Genomic DNA, 25,007 nt, shown 5'->3' with positions numbered 1-25,007 from the left:
GGGAACCAATTTTAGTTCCATCCAAAATTTTTTATTGTGTTTGTTTTGTTCACATACCACATACTTTGGATAAACTTTCCCCCTGGTCTGTTAAATGTATTTTTCTTGGGTACTCTCGTACTCAAAAAGGTTTTCGTTATCATGATCCTATTAATCAGAAACAATTGTAAGTGCAGATGTGACCTTTTTTGAAGATAGTCCTCAGTCCTTGTTATCCTAGTGCATCTGTATCTGTTGAAAACCGTGTATTGGATGATGCTCCTCCTATTCCCTCTTTAGATCCTTCAACCAATAGTGTTCCTCTACAGATTTATCAGTGGAGACGTACATTGGCAGAGGTAGAGCATATTGTGGATAGTACAATTCCTTTTTATGATGCTGGTGGATGTCCAGATTGAAGCTGGTCCTATAGATGTTCCCTCTTCATCCTCTGCACTGGTGGATTCTTCTACTGGAGATCCTACTTCGCCTTCCAATCACTTACCAATTGCATTGAGGAAAGGTACTCGTACATGTACTTTATGCTCTAACATTGTTTATCCCGTTTCCAATTTTGCATCTGTTTCTCATTTACCTCCTAACTTTCGTTGCCTTGCTCTTTCTCTATTTGCCATTCATATTCCAACCCATCATACTGAGGCCCTTAAAAACCTTGGTTGGAAAGCTGCCAGGGATGTGGAAATGGATGCTTTATAATCTCGTCATATGTGGTTGTTGGTAGACGTACCTCCTGGGAACGATGTGGTCTATTCTCGGTGGGTGTATATTGTTAAGTACCATTCTGATGGTACGGTTGAAAGGCTGAAGACTTTGCTTGGTGGCTAAAGGCTATACACAAACATAAGGTATGGACTATTTTGAGATTTTTCTCTCTCCGTGGCTAGACTTCATCCAGTCTGTGTTTTGATCTCTTTAGCTGTAAATTATGATTGGCCTCTTTTCAGTTTGACATAAAACATGCATTCTTATATAGTGATTTTTACGAAGAACCTTCCATAGAGCAACCTCCAGGGTATGTTGCTCAAGGGAAGGGCAATGTTTATGTCTGTCAACCAAAGACTCGGGTGATCTACAATATTTCTTGGGGATTGAGGTAATCTTCAGGAAACAGGGACTTAGTTTGTGATAAAGGAAGTATGTGCTAGATCTTTTGATTGAGACTGGCATGCTTGCTTCTAAACCTATCGACATTCCCATGGATCCTCAGTTGAGGTTTGGATGGGATGATGGTGACTTGTTGGATGATGTCCATCGTTACAGGAGTCTTATTGGGAAACTTATTTATCTCACTGTTACTCGTCCTACTATTTCTTATTAACTTAGGGGTGTCAATTTTCAACCTGAGCCGTTAAAACTAGACCGAATCAGCCTGTTATAGCCCGAACCGGCCTGAACCGATCCTTAATGGGCCGTAATTGGGTGGAGGGTCCTCAGCCCAAACGGTTTCGGGCTGGGCCGGGCCAGCCCATGTGCGGCCCGCTAATCCGAACCAATAGGCCCGAACTACAGCCTGTTAGCCTTTTACATAAATTAAATTAAAATATTGAATGAAATTAATGACCCATTGAATTTCGGTCGGTGTTTAAGACTTTGAGTGTTTAACACGTTTAAGTTTTAAGTTTTAACTTTTTAAGTTTCAAATTTCATTTACTTTTATTATTTTAAAGTCTTAACACTTAACTGTTAACGCCTTAATGGGGTGTTTCAGTTTCATTATTTCACTTTTTTGAAATCAGGTTATCAGGGTTTCAAGTTTCAACTTTCACCGTTTCACTTTCCCTGTTTCTTTCACTTATCTCCTGCTCATCTTCTCAGCCACGACAACTCCAGCAGCAGCAAGTAAGCAGCAGGAACCTTTGTGTGTTAGTGTTGCCTTGTGGGACATAAACCTTAAATAGAGAATATGAATTTTAGTTTTCATATTAACTCATAATTTTGTTTGTGTCGTTCACTGAGAATCTGAGATCTATGATGGTTTGCTACTTTACTTCTAAAGATTTTGAAAACTCCATTGATGTTTTGATTATTTTCTATGTGGTCTTATATCTTTTGGTTTTGGCCTTTTTGTGTGTTATGTTCAAAAGCGCATCTTTGATAGTTTGATATATACATACTTCTGTTAACACTCCCTTCACCGCTTTAATTCCTCTTCCACTCCTTTCATTTTCAAAAGATTCATGAGGCTGTGTGTTGGATTCTCAAGAGATCTCCATAATGAAGTGGAGAAGATAATTAAAAAAATTCAAGAGCTCAACTTGGAAACTTGGATGAGACATGAAGTCGCATTATGTGGGTCCTCAGTCCTAACCTAATGAGATTGGAACACAAAAAATACATTTTTTTTTGCCTCGTGTCATAGCCAAGATTGAAAATGCCAAGTGGTTTCTGTCATCTATTCTCTCACCTTAAACTTCCCTGACTCTCTATTTCTTTAACTATATTGCTCAAATCCCCTGTTATGGGAAGGTGGAAAGACAAGGTGGGTTCTGGGTAATCCTTCTTTAAAAATTTCCTCTGTTCAAATTCTCGACAGAACCATTGCAATCAACTTAGAATTTGATCAATCCAGTAGAGGCTGGATTATTTGTGTATATGAAACCCGCTAAAGGAAAAGACAAAATGCCATATTGGCAATAGCTATTTGAATTTTTGGAGAACATCACAGATCCTTGCATTGGAGGATTTTAATAGAGATGGTCCAGCCCATTTGTACAATTTACAATTAATCTAAGGATACAAACCGTTAGTCAACCCGAACCCAAACCCCCCCCAAAACCCTTTCTTTTTAAGGGGGGGGGGGGGGGGGGGGGGGGCGGCCCGCCAGCCCCCCCCCCCCCCCCCCCCCCCCCCCCCCCCCCCCCCCCCCCCCCCCCTGGGGGGGGGGGGGGGGGGGGCGCCCCCCCCGCGAGGGCCGGGCGGGGGGCCCCCAAGGAACACCCCAGATCAAGAAAAAAAAAGGAGAGAAGAGGGAAGAGAGGGGAAAAAAGGGAGAGAGAAGGAGAGAAAACAGAAAAAAGAGCCAGGAAAAGAAGGGAGAAAAAGAGATGGAAACAGAGAGCAAAAAAGTACAGAGTGAAAAGAAGTAGTGTAAAAATGATTCTCCAAAGAAAAAAAAAAAAGAAGTAAAAAGAGTAAGTAAGAAAGCAAATGGAGAGGAGAGTTGAGAAAAGGGATGGTGTGAATAATGTAATTATGTAAACGTATAATATATATTAAATAATAAAAAATAATAAATAAAAAAAATAAAACGAAAAAAAAAGGAGAGTATAGGGAAGAGATGAAGAGCAGTGGGAATTAAGATAGTAGTGGATAAAAAAAAATATAAAAAAATACATATAGAAAATAATATTAAAAATAGGAGGAATAGAAGAGATGCAGGAGATAGGGAGCAAGATATAGAGGTGAGGAATTAAAGATGGAATAGCTGGGAATGGAAGGAGAAGATAAGAGGAAGAGTGAGGAATATGAAGAAACAAATAGGAGGAGGTGGGGCAAGAGAAGGGAAGGGGGAAAGGAGAAAGGGAAAGGTGGAGAGGAAGAAGGAAGGAAAAGGGGGAAAGAAAAGAGGAAAGAGAAGAGAAAAGAGGGAGAGTGAGGAGGAGAGACGGATGAGGGATGGTAGGGAGAGAGAGAGGAGAGAGGGAAGCGAGGAGGGGAGATGATGAGTAGGAGAAAGAGGATGAGACAGGAGGCAAAGAGGGGGGGGGGGTAGAGAGCAGAGGATGGGAGGGTAGGGGCAAGTCCAGAGGAGGTTGAGGTAGAGAGGCAGGGCAAAGGGGAGCGAACGGACGGAGAGAGAAGACGAGGAGGGAGCAAAAGAGAAAGAAGACATGGGGAGTGTGAAGGAGAAAGTGGGGATGGCTTTCCAAATGGGGATAAAGTGTCAAGAAACAGCAGGGGCCCTACAAGAGATATGATTGAGCAGAAAAGGGGTGGGAGTGGTGAAGGGCACCAATGAGATATAAATGTGTAGCCTAAGCATAAAGAGGACATAAATGAAACATAAGGGATAAAGATGTGGAATCATAGGAGTGACTGATGGGATGGTTGGAGGTCCAGAGAACCACACAACATGTTGAATTGTGATGGGAGGAAAGGTCTAAGGAGAGATCGGTGAGAAGAAGGATGCAAAAACATACAAATATCAAGCAAGTGGTGAAGGAGGTTGGAGGGAAAATGTAGTTCAAATGGATCGATAATGGCTCCAACACAAGAAAGGGGTTGAAGATGCAAGAGAACGTGTATCTAAAGTCTAAACATATAGTATTAATTTCATGTAAAACAATATACAACACAAACAGTACACTTTAAACGTATGATGGCTGATGCCTGATGGATGGAAGATAAGGCCGGACCGGGCAGATGACTTAATGTGAAGGAGATTGGAAAGGTCAAGCTGGAAGAATACGGGGACCAAGCTCGACAGTAGACCCAATAAACACACCATGCATTAAGGATGATGAGGGACAAGTGTCGGGTGAGTAGTGAGGGAAAAGAGACAAGGAAGATGCAGAGCGAGAGTAGGAAGAGGCTTAGGAGTATGTTTGATCGAGGAGTGGTTTAACCGGGAGGGTTCTTCATCAGGGGAGGAAGGAGAGCTCATGACTATCCTGATGAGAGTTTCGCACAAGTGAGGATAGTAGTGAAGATGCTTGAGCTGTGGTGAATGTGTTGAGGATGGTAGATCAGCAAAGAAAACCACCAGACACATATTGCTGCAGAGATAGGATGAAGAGAAGTTGCTCGAGTCTACACGCGGCAACAAGAAAGTCCTTCAAATCATCAACAAGAGATGGAGTCTATGTTGCAAGATCCACCGCATAAGGTGGTGAGTTGTTAAGTTGAAGTACTTAAGTCTAGTATTTAATTTAATTTTCATTATGTTATCACACTATTAAGGCTTAAGCATTAACTATTCCCTATGAATACTTTTTCTACACAAGATACTATTTAAATCCCAAGTACCATTACAAGGACAATATTGGGATGAGGCAAGATTTGATGGATGCTGTCCAAACCGTAGTGGAGAAGTTCGAACCGGATACAGCAAACAAGAATATCCTTATGGAGGTGAGATAGTGATTAGAATCATTTGATATTCACAATCGTAGTTTTATACTAAGTCATTAACCTAGTAAGTAGTAAGTAGTAACTACTAAGTACTAACTAGTTATTGTTTTTTTCTTTATATATTAGATAAAGGCTTTAGGGATGCCACGGGAGCTTGGTCGTGTGGCTGTATCGGACGGGAAACCGCCTCGCAGGAAGTTCATTCATTTATTTCATTATACATTATACATTTAATTATTATATTCTAGATTCTATCTTTAATTTAGTTATTTAAGTATTAAAATGACTTGGAGTCTATGTTTGTTGCAGCTGAGTGGTGGTTGCAATTTGGACGTGATTCACACAACTTGAGTAGGATTGCAAGCAAAGTGCTCTCCCAAACATGTTCGCCACCGGTTGTGAGCGAAATTGGAGCACCTTCAGCCTCATTCACTCAAAGAGGCGCAACCGATTGGGGTGAAGCGCCTAGAGGACCTTGTCTACCTACACTATAATATGAGACCGAGAGAGGATCATATTAGACAGGGATGGACAGAGAGAGCACCAATATCGAGTTGGGACATATTTGAGATGGATGATGATGATAACCAGAGTTGACCGGATCGGGGATAGTGGAGACGGATTGCCGGATGAGGATGGAGGTCTTCCCAATAGTGATTGCAGAGGAGATGGGGGCTGATGTGGGGGACTTCATGGCCCAGGAGGGGAGGCACAGCAGAGCCCGCGTCCTTCGTGCCACACCCTAGTGCACCACCCGCAGTGAGGATTTGATTTTCTGGTCCGACACCGAGAACGAGGTGACTCAGCCTCCGGCGATGACGATGATGGTGATGATGATGACGGTGATGGTGATGATGGAGGGGATGAGGAGGGTGTGGGACCTCGTGATCGGGATTCAGCTGATCCTAGGGAGAGACCACCACCACCACCACCCGCCGGACGGAGAGCCGGGGGGGAGGACGACCACCGAGATTCACAGAGAGAGCCGGCTCACCCACGCGACACAGATTCGGACCATACCGGAGCCGCATCTCGAGGCAAAAATGTTTCCTCTACATATTCGAGGAAGGGGAAGGGGAGACAGATGGCCGGAGCACAGAGGACACGCCATCATATGGGTCCACCGTCCATCCGATGCCGAGAGCTTGGTGGGATCTATGAGATCGATGAGCATTGATGAACTAGAGACTCCTCCACCCCAGAGGATCCGGATGGCACAGGCCCGCAGAGTCCCCAATGATACCGCCGTGGAGAGTATTGGTTCTACCGAGTCGACTTATGGTTATGGTCCATGATGGACCAAGGTGTCCCTCCCGGCTATCGAGGGGCAGCGCCACCACGACTAGAGCCTATGGTTATGGAGAGGCCTATGGAGCTTATGGTGTCCCTCCCACATCGAAGAGTCACACCTACGATCCTATCCTCCCAGTCCCAGAGCCAAAGGTGGTGGTCTTTCATTCGAGAGATCTCCACACATTCCACACCACAAGGCCCACCACCACCAGCCTTTGGAGATTCACAACTCCCACCGTTAGGAATCTATGCACGTGGACGAGGCCACAACAGAGGTGCGTGACATGTCCAAAACTATATGGGCGGGGGCAAACATCATGGGAGTTATATTGTCATGTAGGGGTGCAGACGGAAGAGGGAGACCTCGAGGCTGAATAGAATAGACGAAGCGGAAGTGTAAGTGTAACTGTAAGAAAACAAACAATCCCGATCATGTACATATACTGGAATGTTGGATGTTACATTTCGAGTTTTTTAGTAAACTAGTAGTTATTATAGTGTTTATTAGTTGAAATAGCAGTATGCAAAAATCCAAATCAATTGAGTGCATTTGAGGCTCGAAATTGAGTTTTCAAGAATCAGAAAAAGATCCAGTGAAATCGATCGAAACTCGAAATCGACCTTTTCCAAGGTCGAAATGTTCATTACCTTATACTTTTCTTTGTGGAAATCATGTGACTTGGAGGAGTAAGAAGAAACCACCATTGCCCAATCTAGTGCTGAAATTGAGTATAGGGCCATGGCCTACACATCTGCCGAATTGATGTGGCTTCGTTCCTTGTTAGAGGAAATGGAATTTTAAGTCTTCGCTCCTAATCAAGCTGCTAATCCAGTGTTCCATGAGAGGACAAAGCATATAGAGGTAGACTGCCACTTTGTGCGTGACACTGTTAAGAAAAATAGACTACTTTTGTGAGCTCTACTGACCAGCTAGCTGATTTGTTCACTAAAACTCTATTCAACCTAGTTTTTAGTCTATCTGTTGCAAGCTAGGCATGGGAGACTTGTATGCTCCAGCTTGAGGAGGGCTGAGAATTGAATAAAGAATCCAAGGCTGCTGCCCTAGGGTGCAAGCCCTGGCAGCAGTTGTCTTCACTTCACTTTCTATTTTGGTGCTAGCTTCTATTTTTAGAACTTTCTATTTTGGACAGAATTTAAGTTGTAATTTTTTTCATTTCCTTTTCTAGAGGATAGTTGCTTGTCTCTCAAGTTGTATTAAACCTCTTGAAAAACTATAAAGATAAGCTTCCTGCGATTCTGGGCTCTTTAGCTAGAAATGCTGGCCTTCTTTGGTGGTTCTTCTCTTCTCTTTCTTCTCCTTCTCTATTTTCTTCTCAAAGTTCAGCTACTTTTTGACCGTTTAAAGCTTGTTTTCTGACAATATTTGATTATGCAGTTAACTGGTGGGTGCTATATGGATCTAGTGTGCCAAATCTGAGGGACATAGCAATTAAGGTCCTCTCATAGACTTGCTCATCCCCTGGTTGCAAGAGGATTTGGAGCACCTTCTCACTCATCCATAGTAAGGTACGGAACAGATTGTGGACTAAGAGGCTTGAGGATTTAGTGTATGTACATTACAACACGAGGTTGAGAGTACAGCATATACAAGATGATATGGATGACGACTCTCGAGACCCGATTGAGTTGTTTGATATATTCCATGAGCCCCTCGTAGAGGATAAGGAGAATGATGTCATCTATCAATGGGTAAGGGATCAAGGTAGTCCAGTGCTGGATCGGCCAAAAGGGCAGCCAGATCCTACTATTCTTGCTGCCATAGGCCCAAATGCTGTGGTTGAGCACGTCTTCTGATGAGGGTCAAGCTACTATAGTTGTAGTAAGACCACGTGTACCATTAGGGGAGCCACCTAGTCGACTTGATGCAACTGATGTGAGGTCTAGTAGTGGGAGTTCATATGATGCCAATGATACCAGCCCTCTAAGTCCAAGTGGACCAAGTCAGCCTTCGAGTTATGGAAGTAATCAGGTTGGTGGTGTCGTTGGTGGAAGTCAAGCTAGTCAGCAAAGGGGGTCACCTCCACCAGGTCCGACCCACTTCACACATGTGACACAGGATACGAGCCACGGTGCCCTTGCTGCCTAATGGTTCACAACAGCAGAGTTGGCAATCATTGGAGTACCTATATAGAGATTACACCACCAGGTCAGATTACACTGGGTACTATTCTTATGGTGGTCATGTTATTCCTCAAGACCCTGCATCTGGAGAGTACACAAATGGGAGTGAAGGTGGGCTATTGACTGAATGGTTCAAAAACCCCAACCTATATATTCAGCAGTAGCACAAATAGTAAGAACAACAATGGCTCTTTCATGCACTGATGATTGATGGTTACCCAAGAGTGTTATTCCTCCAGTATTTTGACATGGAGACATATTAGAGCCACATAAACGGATATGTGACATATTACAGTGATAAGTTGATTTGGGAGTCGTATGCGGTCACTGTTCAAAATCAGTTGATGGACAATGCTAAGCGTACCAACTAGTAAACCAATCATCAGGTTTCAATATTCAAACTTCAGACTTTTACATATGCAATTGTGTTACTTGTGTATTAGCACTTTAAGTCCTTACCATTGATTTCATTTAAATATGTGGTTTTATATTTCTATTTATAGGTATGGAGGACAATGATGTTGTGTGGCAACACGGTGTCCCCACGGATCCACGGGGCTAGAGCATCACATGCAGCTACTACAAAGAGCCCTCTATGGAGAAAAACACCGATTCAAGCAACACTTGGCTGGTGGGTTTTGTGATACACCAATGTGTCATGCGGTCCCTACTCCTGTGAGGGAATATACGGTAGCCCACCTCATGGAGATTGCAAGCCGACGTGTAGCTACTGGTATATGTCATGGTCAAGGTGTTGCTAGAGCTGGTGGTCTTGGTGCTAGAGCTAATGGTGGAGATCCTGGACTTGGTGGTGGAGCTGAGGATCTTGATTGAATTTTTATAATTTGATCTCTTTCCATGATTGTCTTGCACACTTGTGAACTTATGACTTATGGATTATGAGTCTATAACTTACCAAAATTTCTAATGGCTGTAAAATTTTTAAGACATTTAAGTTCTTTGATGTATTTGATAGTTGATACACTAACCTTTCATTTATACGCCTTAAATGTTCTACATTAGATGTTGTCTAACCTTGCATTCCCCAATCTTGCAGCATTTCAATTTCACACACAGGGTCGATTTAGAAGACATACTTCGGGTTATTTTCTCACAAATCCAAGGCCATGAAGGTGCCTACAAAGAGGGCTTCTATGAGTGTGTGTGTGTGTGTGCCCTGAGGGGGGGGGGATATTGGGAGAGAGAGAGAAGGCGTCTTCAAAAGAAGGTGAAACTCTGATTAAGAGTGAGAGAGAGAGAGGGAGACTACCACCAGTATTTAGTCCCACAGGTACAACTTCTGATGACCTAATAAATGAGTTGGACACCAATCAAACGAGGGAGATTAATGTCCCAACACATTTACTGTCACCACCTTTTCTGAAAAAATACCACCGAGGGATATTTTGACATCTATGTCTTGACTTCTAGACAGTTTAACATTGACCGTATCCTGAATCAACTTAGTCACCCAATCATCAAAACAGGAGGATTTAAGACTAGAACCACCGCCCCCCACCCCCCCCCCCCCAAAAAAAAAAAAAAAAAAAAAAAAACAAAAAGAAAGAGAAAAACCCCCTCAACTGATCTAGTTTTCAATGTAAGATTTCATTAACCTGTTAACTCCAGCAGTTTTTGAGCATGTTGAGAAGTTTTATTGAGCAGATGACCAGGTGAATGGTCACCAAAACAGGTTAATATGCCAGTCTGATACAGGCACAAACTTGATACTCCAAGTCAAAAGGATTACCATTCCAGCAAAAAGTCTCACAACTAGATATGCCTCTATTTGGCCAGCATGGTACTGCACTGAGGTACCATGGTAGGTAATTCAGTAGAAACTACCACTAGAATAGATAAGGGAAGGCATGTCTCAAATGTTATCCTCACAAATAAATGGGTTTACCTAATGTCAAATGCATCAAGCTAGCAAAATTTTTGTGCAAGAAAGTGAGAAACTACAATGGGCACTTGACATACAGTACGACCCAAAATTACTACAAAACCTACTAAAGTCAAAAAGAGGTTTTCTGGAATACCAATCAAGAAGCTCCTACAGCAATATTCCAGAGTAATATATGGGAGTTGTTATCAGTTTACAACCACTATTGGATTATGAAGAAATAACACAACTTTTTTTAAGTAAAATTTACGTAGGCAATAAAGTCCAAACTGAATCCCAAATATTCAGCTGCCAACTTCCAACCTCTAGCTTTGACTAAATCAACTACTCTCCACGACTGTAGTGTCAATGCACATCAAAGTAGAGAGTAATTTTTCAAATCCTCAAAAGAAAAACTCCAGAAAGCTGAAGATGTTTTTGAATATTCCTCTGAAAGGAACAGCAGAATGTAACAAAAATCAAGGAATACAAGACCAGGGAATTGAATGCTTACCATTCTCCATTCGACAGAAAAGGAAGTCCATGAGGGGAGCAGAAAGTTGCAGTTTCTCCAACAACTGCAAGAACACAAATCAACCATGAGAGTCATCAAATGGAAATCTTAATTAGTTGCTCATGAATTTCCGTATGAATACAGCACCAGAAGAGGAAAACTCTTTCAACTCTGGCTGGAATTGAAAATTTTACATCAAAGAATATCCAAACTAAATAAATCATTTTACAGGTTACATAGTTCAAAAAATTGAAAAATTGAAATCTATCAGATACTGACAAGTTATGAAGTTGAAATAAAATGTTAATCAACTGAGAGCATCACATTATCATGTATAGTAGAATACACTGTTACAAGAATTAATATTACATCAGGTAAATAACACTAGAACTGAATCACAGAACCATTTTATGGTTAGGTGCGCAAAAATTATTGCTAGAGAAAAATAGCACAATCCCTATTCCTATTTCCCTTTTTTAATTGTTGAAAAAATCATGCTCCATTCTCATTTCACTTATATAAGGCAAGATAAGAAAAGTAGAGAACAGTTTTTGACGTATCTAAGATTATATACACCCTCTAGCCTCGTATACTGAAATCATTTCAACATTCAAGCATATCAAGCATATCAAGCTTCCTTATGCCTCTACTTTTTCCCCACAATCGATGTAGACGTGTACCGACAGTCAAACTACTCCAAGAACAATAGAAGGTGATAAATATGCACACTTTCAAGGATGATCACGAGCTCAACTAAGCATGGAATCTCTAAGGTTTCAACAAAGGCACCTTGTCCTTGACAAATGACAACTATGTTAACCAACATCCCTATATTTGCGTACATAAAATTTTTTGAGGGAACGGAGTTAATATTTTACAGAAAAGTGACTGACTGGGGAAGAGTGACACTGAACTGGTTCAATGAACAAAGGAAGATAAACAACTTATTTTCCATCATCCTGAGATAATAATATGATTCACTGCAAAAATATTTCCAGGTAATAAGATCATATGAACTAAATAATTAATAAACACATACAAATGTGGGGTACATTGCCTTCAAATGGTCATGGAAAATGAAACTGCCAGACTGTCGGTTAGTCATACGAAAATGAAAACAAGTTGAGAGTGTACATTAGGAGTGCTTTGCAGTCACCTATTATCCATGTGACAACAAAATCAAAGCGATTTTGACCTTCCATCCAATAATTATGAAATCCAAGCGTATAAACCTTTAAAGTCATTTCCAAGAAATAAATCCAGCCTGCAAGAGAGAGAGAGAGAGAGTACTTATCTCACCAAATCATTAGTAATGGTTTACTTCCTTGAGGGCAAAAGTTGAACAGATTGGTCAAAAATTTTATCTAAGATGCTGCTCTCTTAAACAATCACTACTACCAACAGATATATTGTGTGATCACACAACCCATAAGATTCATAATCAACAATGAGTTGTTCTTAAATGAAGAAGATTAACTTTTTGTAAAAAGATACTGCAACATGAGTCTCTAACCTTCATTTTATAGGCCTAGATGCTTTCTGATGTCATGTCTTAATAAAAGAAGCGTATACAAGTCAATTGATACTGAAGCATGAGTCTTTAACCTTTATTTCATAGGTCTAGATGTTTTCTGATGTTAAGTCCTAATAAAAGCAGCAAATATAAATGATCTGAACAAATGGAATGGTACATTTACATGAGGGTTAGTTAACATAACAAATATAAAATGAAGGAACTGTGGTCAATAATGAGAAGACTCATAATTCCAGATAATATGCTGTTAAAGTAAGAGTGTACCAAGTTCATACCAAATACAAATTCAACCACTTGCCAAATCTTCTGAGCAGAACTGTTCTCTATATCAAGCTGCAGCTCAAAGATACAACTAAATTAGCAAACATGTACCCTGGTTACCAGATATAAGGAAATATCAAACACCACACTATGTCACCAGACATTTATCTGTCCAATACCAGCGTGTACTAGGGGTAAAAAATGTACAGTAAAAAGTCATTATTAAATCACAACCTCTAACCTCTATCCAAAATGATGAAGGTTAGTGGCCTTTTTTAATGTTCCACAACCTTGGATACACTTTTACTTCACAAAGAAATGACCAATGAGACGTGTTAGAGACCCCCTGAATACCATAAAGACCCATAGAAATGCACATCTTAAATTTGGTTGTTGTATCCAGTGCTCCCATTATTTTGATTTTTTTGTTGGAAAGATTAATAATATCATTACCAAAAGGAAAGGAGAAAGAGATGGGGGAGGAGACTACAGAAAACTCAAGGTCCAGCCAAACAAAAAGAAGTGCAGACCAGCAAACCAGCGGCTAGCCTAACTAAACAAAAACACAAGAAAAACAACCATCAGGGTTCAAAAAACCAGAACCAGAGGGCATGGTCCCAGATATCCTGCTCAATATCAGAGCAGGATAAGTTATCAGAACTTCATATTCTTGGTTTCAATAAATTAAGACTAATCATACAAAAAAAATGAATTAAGTTGTTGCCAGGAGCAACCAGGATGGCTCTTCAAAGATGAAGGAAATGTGATCATACCGTTGTTTCAATAACGACAGTTACTAGATTGAGCATGAGGAAGAAGGTGATCATGTACTCAAATGTGTTGCTATGACCAAATGCTTTCAACTTCTTGGATGCAGGCCAATGGTAAAATGGGTAGTTCTCAAGACAAGATATCTGAAAATAGAAAAATTAAAAAATAAAGTAATGAATTGTCTGCAACTCTTCATTGTTCACAGTGAATAAACCAAACAACATTCTTACACAAACATACGAGTCATAAAAATTAGTCTAGACATGTCTCATATCAAAAGAAGAATTAGAATAAACTTACAGGTGGCTCCTTTTGGAATCTCAATGCAATAGCATTGCAAATTTCAGCAAATTCATCCATATTAATCTGCAGGTGAAACATACCAAACCCAAGAAAAGAATCAGCAATGTAAAATAGAACATGGCAGACGAACATACCCAAACAGCTAAGTAGATAAAATTTGGCTCTCTAATTAGGACACAAATAAAGCAGTGTGTTCGAAGTTCCAACTGCTCGCTTATCAGGATTTGTCATGGGATATGTTGACAGAGCATACATGTGTACACAACATTAGTTTAAAAGGGCTAAGTTTTGCTTCACCCATAGGAAGAATTCATTCTCCATTGGCAACATGATTTATCACCATTACACTTGCTCCACTTATTAACAAAGTTGAAGAAACTCCTCCCTAATGCAATCTGATAGTGACGGCGCTCACGGTGAAGGAATTCCTCTTCATGTTAGGTTGAAGGAAAATTTGGTCCTTGGTAGTCTATTTAACTCTAATAAGACTGATACAATATCACAATGCAGAGTTTAGGTAATGGAAGCAGTATAGGAAAGGAAGACAAAGAAATCAAACGATGGGGTCTGACTTGACTGGACAGAAGCCTTCAATGCCATGATAGCTTGTGGATGGGGGTTTCCAAGAAGTCGAATGTGAAATCTATCTTGGAGATAGAATGTTTTATTCTAGTCTGAGTTGGCTGCTTTTTTCTCGTTGGTTGTTATGGCTCCTTTTTCTACTGAAAGGTTGTTAATGTGTTTGTTAATATTGCAGCTTTCCTACTGATTAGACTATGAAGCTCTTATTTCCTATTGGCTGGATGATGCCCCGGGGGGGGGGCCCCCCCCCCGGGGGGGGGGGGGCCCCCCCCCGGGCCCCCCCCCAACCCCCCCCCCGGGGCCCTTCCCCCCCCCCCGGGGGGTAATTAAGGCCTTCTGACACGGGTGGCCTTGGTTGTCTAACAACCCTATGTATGATTTCTAAGTCTACACTGATGTGGAAGGACAACCTAGAACCTTTAAGCATATAAATGAAAAGCAAGATATCCAATGCATCACTAACCAATGTTATCAAAATCCTCCAGGTGGTACAATGCATTAGAATAAGACTAGTAGAGAATGATTGATCTTCCTTGTTGTGATGTGTTAAGAGAGTGCAAGAAAAATCCAGCCAAAATCCACAAGGCAAAAGGCATTGAGAGTCGGGGGGGGGGGGGGGGGGGGGGGGGGGGGGGGGGGGGGGGGGGGGGGGGGGGGGGGGGGGGGGGGGGGGGGCGGGCCCCCCCCCCCCCCCCCCCCCCCCCCCCCCCCCCCCGGGGGGGGGGGGGGGCCCCGGGCCCGCGCGGGGCCCGCCCCCCCCCCCCCCGCGGGGGGGGGCCCGTGCCCTGCAGCACATGAATAAGTGAAACTAGTTCCATATTCAATGGGTTTTTTTTTTGTTTGTTTTATTTTTTATATTTTATGTAATTTAGGCTGGACAAGAGGCAGCCTAGCAAATCTGCCCAACCATAAGGACAATCTAGTCCTTTTATTTCAGCCTTTTATTAAAGTCAGTCCTCTGTTTAGTGAAGGAGCCACGATTTTGGGACCAAAAACAGGTTCTACTATAAAGACCTCCTAGCTTCAGTATTGTTTCTTGGTCTAAGTCTGCCTTAGACTTTTAAAGTCCTAGACTAACCAGGACCTCTTTATGTTATATAATAAGCCCCTCAGTTTGATCAGAGAGGGATTGTTCAGATTATAATTAACTTCTTCATGGTGTTCGCTGCTGCAAGTCTAGCTTTGTTCAATTTAGTCAGAAAAGGTCCAAGATTACTCTAAGCTTCTAAGGGGAGGTCAGGCCTCATCCAGATGTGTGACAGGCTACTCACAGGTACTCTGTCCCCCTTCCAATCTTATTTAATTGTTATTATTAACCCACTCTCAAGACTTGGTCCCTTCTCCCCACCATAATCAAGAACTTCCATATCTCTGAAACTACCCATCAAGATTCTATCTAGTATCAGCCATGGGACCCTCACCCAACCATACTCCGTACCTTCAATCCTAAGTACAGCCAAGACTGACCAACTAGACCCTAGTTATTACAGTTCCTGACTTATAACCCTATCTTGAAATCCAAAACCAAGAAACTTCACAACTTTCAATCCAAACCCCCAAATCATTTCCAAACACAGGATATTACCTGCCCAGCAAACCAAACACTTGATCCAAGTTTCACCCAATTATATCCCATTTGACAAGGTGAAAAAGGCAATTGGAGTTTTCTTCTCGATTTTGCCCCGTGAAGAAATCTATCCTAAAACCCTAAAGCTCAATCCAAACCATCTCAAACATAACCTTTACAACACATCAATTACACTAATGGGGGACGGGATAGAGAAGAAAGAAGGATAAAGAAGATAGGAGGAAGAAGGGGAAATCTCAGAAGAATCAAACCTAAAGAAGGGGAAGAAGGAGAAGAATACTCATAAGAAAAAGAAGACAAGAAAGAGAGGAAAAGAAGAAGAGAGAAGGGGGAGGGGTGCTACGGCCTACGAGCGCATAAAGCTCAAGCTTTACTTCATTTTTTTCTATTCCATAAAGTCTTTTTTGTTATTGCAATAGGCTTGGATAAAGCTTTACAAGAAATAGAAACTTACTAGACTGAAAATAGAAACTAATATCTCAGTAACTACTAACTAGTGACAATGGAATCTTAACTAACTAAAATTAGAAACTACTAGGCTTTATATTTCAGCCACACACACGAATAACTAAAATAGAAAATAAACTAACATCCTAAATCTCCCAAGAATAAAATATTCATAAAATCTGATATTTGGCCCCACCAAAATTCTCTATGAAGATTCTCAATATGCCAAATAATGGGCTGTAACACTATTCACGTGAAAATTGTTTTGGCCTTCTAAAGAGCATCTAAACCAAATGGGCTGCCTTGAGCTGGCTTGGTCCATTGCTGGTTCACTTGGTAATGGTTCCATGCTAGTTGTCCTCTATCACACACCCTTAGTCCTAGACCTACCATAACCAATTATTTTGAAGCCTAGAGTTAATTCTAACCTAAGCTCTTGGCAGTTCAGTCATTCAATTGGTTCTACATCACATAGGCTTCTAGAGAATTTGTTTAGGGGTTGTATGGAAATCATCCCAAAGGACTGTCTCAATGCTCATTTCCGTTTTGGGCACATAAATGGGTGAAATCTTTTATGATAATCCAGGTCAAAAAAGGTGTGCTGGTTTAAGAAAATGGGAGGGACTGGGTGTTTTGGCACACATTTGCCATGCCCAAGAAGCTTCAAAATTGAAGTTTCTTGGGCACGGGCACAATTTTGTAAAAATGCAGGACACGAATTGGGTTCAACATGGCCAAAGTGCTGATGGGGGGGGGGGGCAATTGAGTCATTTTTCATTTTTTAAACATAAAAACCCCTAAAATGAGGTTATCTTCTCACTCAAATTTCTACTGTTGCTCTCTTCATGAAGCAGTTTACCGTCATTCTGGCAATCTTCTCGAAACTCTCGATCGCGTGTCTTCTCCATTGCTCTTGGTCTGCACTCTCGATCGAACCAGTGACTTCAACTCAAAGAATCAGTCTTCTCAGCAACTCTCGATCTAGGTATGGATGAAGATTTGGACTGTTTCATCACCATATTTAGATCTCTGGTTTAGGGTTTATTTTTCCTTCTGTGCTTGATCAGAAAAATAATGCATGGATCTTTGGCTTCAGTGGCATTTGCTGGTGTTTTGGAATTATGTTAGGTATTTGCTGGTGTTTCCTTCACTCTATTAAGTGAATTTTGTTTTGAACTTTAAAAACTAACAAGCATCCACATGCATCTGATGTCTGAAATTCTTAATTTGCATTATTTGTCTCGAAAAAAAGAGAGGAAGAAATTAAGCTCGAGGAATGCGCAAAGGCTGTTGTAGCTGCCACATCACGTGGAGATAATTACATCACAAAGCCATGGTGGTATAATGTGCTTTAACCCCTAAGGATCCTATGCCCTGAAATACTTGAATGAAGTTGTCATAAGCTTTTCTCTATCATGTCAAAATACATGTTGAGAGATAGAAAAACCCATACATGAAGAGTTTGATGACAATGATTTAGTACATGATCTGGTTGGTTCTTTGAGAGCTTCCTGCTCTCAACAGCTTCTTTCTTTATATCTTCCCAGGGAAGGACTACTGGTTCTGGATACAAAATTCAATCTCTTTTATATATTCATCAATGGACAGCCACATCGAAACATGATGCCAAAGATCAATGTCTGTATGCTTTTTACCCCTATCTGTTTGCTTCAAGCAAAGCAATGTATTGCAGTGTTGTCAAATTCTTGCCTTTGTTCTGACAACTAAGAATATACCTGCAAATTTTTTGTGATGTAGTCTGCAGTAATTAGAGATGGTTTTAGTTTTTCTCTCTATTGTTTGATGTCAGAACTTGAACTTTTGTTTGATACTACTGGTTAATTTTGTCTTTTTGACTTACTGCATTGTAACTGTTGGATTCTATTAGGAGTCTAATAAGAGTTTGTATAGGAGTTAAATTAGAGTTTGCATTCATGTAAACTTATATTCCTTGTAATAGTCTACTTTCCACTTTATTATAAATAAAGGGCTTGAGATCATGGATCAATAAGCCATTCTGCCAAACATTGTATTTCAACATGGCATCAGAGCCTAAGTGCGATTAGGAAAACAAAACGAAGACCTACCACCTTCTTCTGAATTTTTTTTCAAACCCATCACAAACCACTTCAATTCTCTAATTTTCTTCAAAAACATCGCAGTTCTTCAAACCGGTAGCAATTTCTGATTCTTTCCAAACATCGCTGCTTCCTGCACTATCGAGAGAAAAAAAAAGGGAGAGAGAAAGCAGAAGTTCATCAGTTCTGGAATCTGCTGCTTCTACCATCGTGAAGTTCTTGGTAAGAAAGTAGAAGTTCTTCAATTTTGGAATCTGCGCTCTTCTCATCTGTCATTCTCGCTACAAGCTCTTCGCTTCTGCGCCATCAAGAGAAAAAAGAGGAGAAAAAAAGCAGAAGAAAAGCCACTATTTCCTGCGCCTCAAACTGGTATCTATCATTCTTCAGTTTTTCTACCACCAAACCAGACGGAAAGGAGAGAGAGGACGAGACCACTTCCGCTATTCTTTCTTTGTTTCTGCTACTTCAGGAGAAGCCGAACAGAATCACCACTTTCCGCTCGTTTCGGCGTTGTTTTTTTCTGCTACTTCAGAGAAGCAGAATAACTGCAATTCATAACCATCGCCATCTCCAAGAAACCGGTACCCTTTTGTCTGAAACAAAACCCCTCTAGTACCCTTTACACCCTTTAAACCAAACCAAACATTACACCATTTGTCTAAAAGTCATTATATTTAAACCAAACCACATCATAATTGGACCAAACTAAATTTGGACCAATCTCTTTACATTTAGACCAAACCTGACCATTGCATATTTGGCCGATATTTTTTTTCTTTCTTCTAATCTTACTATTCTGCTCTACAAAAAAAAAAAAAAAAAAAAAAAAAAAAAAAAAAAAGAAAAGAAAAGAAAAGAAAAAAGAAGAAGAAGAAGAAAAGAAAAGAAAGGGAGAAAATTTGTCTGAGTTGTTTGGCTATTGCATTCTACGACGTTTCATTTACTTCGAAAGGGTGAAGACTAAAGAACTGCAGATAATTTTGTCAACATGACAACTATTGATGATACTACTACTCCCACTGGATCCGAATATTTTTCCACTTTTCATTCTCTTTCGGTAAGATTTGACGGCACAAATTACTTGATTTGGTCTCGATCCGCTTACCGACTATTCTTTGGAAGAGGACTAGTTGGATACATTACAGGCACTACTATCAAACCCACTACCGCAGTGTTTTACGAGGATAAATGGATATCAAACGACTCTCTTATTATGTCATTCCTTTTGAATTCCATGCATCCAAATATTGCCCGGGGTTACCTATTACTTGATATCGCAGCCCAAATCGGAAGGCTACTACTGAAACATATGGACGAGTTGGGGAATGATGCATGAGTTTATGAGCTACGAAAGAAGCTTCATGAGACTACCCAAAAGGAACTAACTGTGGCCCACTATTATACTGAGTTGAGATCTCTTTGGCAAGAGTTGGATCATTATGGGGATTATCACCCCACTAATCCAGATGATGTGGCGACATATAAGAAGTACATTGATAAGATTCGAGTATATGACTTCTTGGCAGGTTTGAACGTGGAGTACGATCAGATCAGAGTGCAAGTCTTATGTCGTTCTCCCTTTCCTACACTAGAATAGTCTTATGCTCTTGTTCAGTGTGAGGAAAGTCGTCGATTAGTCATGCTTCATACTCCTATTATGGAGAAATCAACTTTATAGTCTGTTCGCACTAAATCTGATCCGGCTAAGGAGATTGTTAAGTGTGAGCACTGTCACAAACCATATCATACTAAGGAAAATTGTAAGAAACTGCATGGGAAGCCTGCTGATTTTGAGCAAAAACAAGCACAAAGACAGGGAAAACAAAAGGCTAATCTTTCTGATACAATTTCCACCACACCCTCTGCAGACATTGGTTTTTCGCGGAGGAGTTCGCTACTCTGCGACGTATTATGCAGTCTTCTACTGCCGGTACAGCCTCGACCACTGGTTCCTCTACTACCCCTACCAACTCCTACCTAGCTACTTCAGGATCGGGGGAAGGAGATTGGACGTGGTAAATGGACTTTATTTGCTCGAGCCGATTGGAGGATCTACTTATGCTTTGACTACATCTTCTAATCCGGTCCATTCGGTAATATCAGACTTACATTAGTGGCACTGTAGGCTCGGTCAACCCCCTTTCAAATTTTGTCATTTTCTCTAGATTTGTTTTCCTGATACTTTTATCTTACCATTACAATTTCTTCCTTTCCAAATTTCCCCATTGGAATTTCCTTTGTTATTATCTTCCCACATGTAACGCTACACGTGAGGGGGAGATTGAAGATGTCTACAATTCAAAGCCTTTCATGTAGACTTCCTTATGTAGAATTTGATCTTTGTTACCTTTGAAAGTTTGTCCCTTACCTTCGCAATCTTCCACTTTGGAGATCTAACATTACTATAGAGCTATCTTTTTGACTGTGCAGAACTTGATCTCTGTTAACCCTGGAGATTTGCCCCTTAACTTGACATCTTCCCTTCGGAGATCTAACCTTGCAAAAGATTTGTCGTTTGACCTTTACAGAACTTGATCTCTATTACCTTTGGAGATTGTCACTTATCTTGACAAATTTTCCCCTACCTTTGGAGATTGTCCCTTGGCAAACTTTCCCTTTAAAGATCTAACATTGCTACAAATCAAAACTTTCACTTTGGCTGTTTTACCCTAGCTATTGTTACCCCAAAAATATATTTTCCCTCAGATTTGTGCAGAAATTTAGTCTTCTCAACATTTGAAGATTCTACTTTTTTACTTGGGCGTTCTTCCTTGGAGACATAAAGTTGCAGTAAAGATGAGGACAAATCAAATGGAAGTCTATAAGGCAGACATAATCTATAAGTTTGAAGATCAAATTGTAGATGTTTACCTGGACAGATGTTTTATACTTTTTTGGTCAAGTTGGACATGTGTGATATCCATGTCTCAACTTGAGGGGGAGTGTTGGATTCTATTAGAAGTCTAATAAGAGTTTGTATAGGAGTTAAATTAGAGTTTGCATTCATGTAAACTTCTATTCCTTGTAATAGTCTACTTTCCACTTTATTATAAATAAAGGGCTTGAGATCATGGATCAATAAGCCATTCTGCCAAACATTGTATTTCAACAGTAACCCTTCAATGTAAGTAATTGCACCACAGATAATTGTTGCTGATCTAGGCAATGTTCTCTTATTCCCTGCTTAATCTTTGACCTTTTTATTTGCTGTTTACAGCCACTATTCAAGTCCAACATTGAATTGTAAATGTTAGAAAACAAGCTTTAAATAATCAAAACAGTAGTTGAACTTGAACAAAGAAAAGAGGGAAGAAGAAGAATAAGAGAAGAGAGATGAACCAGTAGAAGAGGCCTATGATTCTTGCTTGAAGAGTCTAGAATCATAGAGCCCTTTTATTTATAGCTTCTAATGAATCTAATACAACTTGAGAGACAAGTAATTGTCCTCTAGAAAAAAGAAACAAAAAATTACAGCTTTAGTAACTTCCTAGCTCCTAAAATAGAAAGTTATGAAAATAGAAACTACCACCCAAATAGAAACTATGCTTTTTAGAAACTATCAAAACTTATGTAGAAAGACTCCTACATTAGAAATAGAAACTATGCAGTTTTTACTGTTCACGTGAATAGTAACACAGTTTTTACTGTTCACGTGAACAGTAAAATAGTCCAGACTTGCATATACTTCAACAGTAAATGACATCAAACCTGCAACTTCTTTTCCCCATCATTGGAAATACAAGCAACCCTTCCAGGCTTAGTGCCAACTCATGACCTTCAGTTATGTTTTTATATTTCTAAAGTAATTTGTTTGTGTCATAGTTACTTGACATGAGTCACATGACAACTCAATTTTATGGATCTTTAGCTCAATTGGTAGAGCACTTCGAAGATAAGCATGTTTCAGGAGAAGGTGGTTCAAACCCATCAAGATCCATCGATTCAATCATGGTGCAAATTTCAGTAAAAAATTGGGCAAAAACCAAAATCTTCAGGTTTTGACTGAAATTTAAGGAATAAACAAAACAAAAATATAAAAAGCGGAAGTTTGGAATTGTTGGGAATAGTTGTTACGGCTTAAGAGGTGTTTGAAGGAAAAAGAAGACCAAAAAAAGTGTTTGAAGGCAAAGGAACTGTGGAAATTAGGTGAAAATGAGATAGAAATCAACAAAAACCAAGGAAAAACAAGTCGGAGTGTCGAAACCTTGTATTGGGAGTTGGGACAAAATCTTGGTAGTTTCGTCTCGATTTTTGAAAATGCAAGCATTTCTACCTTTTTGGTCAAAATTTATTCCATGGATTCAATAATGAATTTAGATTTCACTTGACAAAGATTAAATGTTAGTTCATAATGTTAATATTTTGTTTGAACATGTATAAGGTTCCATGTCGGCAGAAAATCATATCCTAACTCAAATATTTAGATTCAATACAAAATCATCTTGTATTTGGCCATCTCATTTGATTTCATATATTATATGTATGTTACAAACTTATCTTTAAATAATTAGAGTTTAACCACAGTGTATGCAATTTGTTAACTTTTTTTAGTTGGTTTTATAAAAAAAAAAACAAAAAGTGCTCATTTTACGCATACCATACAAGATTTTGTGCCCATTTTACCACATGCACGTGCCTATTCTGCTACAACCATACAAGATTTCAACAGCCAGAAATGAGAAATGGGCACATGCACAAGAAAAAGTGATAATCGCCCATTTTACCCGTCTGGGCACATAATGGTTTCCATACAACCCCTTGATTCAACAATACCCATGTGGACTCAATGGTGTTTACTTGGTGGATTCAATGTGTATTTGGTGGACCCCAAGGAACCTAAGGTGGATTTCATAGCAGAAAAATGAGTTATGTATGGGACAGTTAGAGTTGAGTTATGTATGGAAGAGTGAGAGTGGTGACTGAGAGGTCTGATAAAATATAAAGAAGGGAAATAACTTAGCAACTAGTTAAACAGGTACCCATGTGAATAAATTAAATGATCCTTGGGTTTGGAAACCCTTACAGTTTTTGGCACGCAAAGAATCAATAGATTGATGCCAAAAGATTATATCAACTGTCAGTTTATAAGAGGAATCTTAAAAGCTGAATAAGAAAACAAAAGAAAACAATAAAAACAGGTTTGTTTATTGATTGGGGACCCAGGATTACACTCAGGATGATACTAAAAAATGTGGACAAAGAGGTATAAAATAAGAAGGGAAGGTTACCTTTTGGAGAAAAGATAAGTTAACAGTTTATGACAACCAGAATCTGATAAAGTTCCCTTCAACCTTGTGACTTCAACCAGGGTCAGAAAAAGGGGTAATACAAAGAAGATGGCTCCTTCAACAGCTGGCAGCTCTTCCTCATGATAAAGAGTTCTACATGTGTGGGGGGAGGAAACCAGCTGACAGATTACATGGCAGGAGTACAGCTGGGACATGCCTAGGTGGTGTGGGAACCTCTGGATTTTTCAGGAGAGCTACAAAAGCTGATTCAGAAGGAAGTGGAACCTCATGTCTACTATAGATAGGTTTTCATTCCTATTTGGGATCCTTTTTAGGAGGGAGCACCCTTCTTTATTGAAATCTGCTCCCCCTACTTGGGCCTTGAGGTGATTATCTCATGATAGCCCCGATCCCCTGGAAGCAGGAAACAAGGAGGAAAGAGACTTAGTTACCATAAAATTCCTAGTGGGGGATAAAAGGGGGTAAAACATGAGGAGAGGCATCAGTTGTTTTGTGAGAGTTTTGGGCAGACTTTGGCAAAGGAGCAGCATAGCTGTAGGGGGTGACCGGCACCATGATGACCAGGTTTACTTTCTTTATTTTCTTGCTGTAATTAGGAAGTTCCTATCAAGATTGATATCAGAGCCATTTCGATCTGAAGGAAGAAAGATATGAGACTGGACTGCCATGTTTTCTGGTAAAGGGAGAGTGAATGGATGGCTTGGGGAGATTATACTATTTTGTTTGGAACATCAGATTGAGAATATGTATCGATTCGGTCTGGTTCTCCAATACCTGTGAGCGTAAACCTTGGAGTAGGTTTATTCGAAAACTTCGCCAAGTTTAACTGGACAAGCTTCCAGGAAGTTCTGAAACTTGACTTTGAGGATGTGACAACTCATTATGTTGAACAAGTTGCTGAAGCATCAAGAGAGAGAAGGTTTGCCTATCACTGCAGAGGAGGTTGAACCTGAAGCCACTTCCCAGGGCTTTCCATTAGTTACCAAAGAAGCAAAAGATGACTCACCATGATTAGGTGGTTCTGAGAATTTCTGCAGGTTTAGCCAGTAATATTAATGCACCACTCAAAAGGGTTGCGACAAATGACATCGCTGGGAGAAGGAGCATTAAGCAATTGGAAATCTAGGAGAAGCTGATGTAAACCCAATTTTAGGGTTAGGGTTTCTTGGATTAATTCCCTAAAATTGAGGGTTTCCCCAGAATCTTCCAACAAATAATTTTAAAAATATCAGGGGTTGCTTATGGGTATCTAAGAAAGTTGTTGGAATCTATTAGGAGTGATATGGGTTGTTG

General features: G+C 40.2%; 1 protein-coding gene across 1 annotated transcript in view; it reads right to left on the bottom strand.

Annotated features, from left to right (window-relative positions):
* The window catches only part of TPC1 (two-pore channel 1), a 168,057-nt gene that overhangs the window by 30,874 nt on the left and 112,176 nt on the right, over nt 1-25,007 (bottom strand). The window contains exons 12-16 of the mRNA XM_089135592.1: nt 13,768-13,833; nt 13,470-13,610; nt 12,711-12,768; nt 12,058-12,165; nt 10,902-10,965 (exon numbers count right to left, since the gene is read on the bottom strand). Of these exons, the coding sequence (XP_088991718.1) occupies nt 10,902-10,965; nt 12,058-12,165; nt 12,711-12,768; nt 13,470-13,610; nt 13,768-13,833 (437 nt within the window). The remainder of the gene's footprint in view (nt 1-10,901; nt 10,966-12,057; nt 12,166-12,710; nt 12,769-13,469; nt 13,611-13,767; nt 13,834-25,007) is intronic.

The sequence above is a fragment of the Hakea prostrata genome, chromosome 9 (assembly GCF_041222555.1).
Source record: "Hakea prostrata isolate BN-2017 chromosome 9, UWA_Hpros_2, whole genome shotgun sequence".
Classification (NCBI taxonomy): Eukaryota; Viridiplantae; Streptophyta; class Magnoliopsida; order Proteales; family Proteaceae; genus Hakea; species Hakea prostrata.
This window is presented reverse-complemented; position numbering and strand designations above follow the sequence as displayed.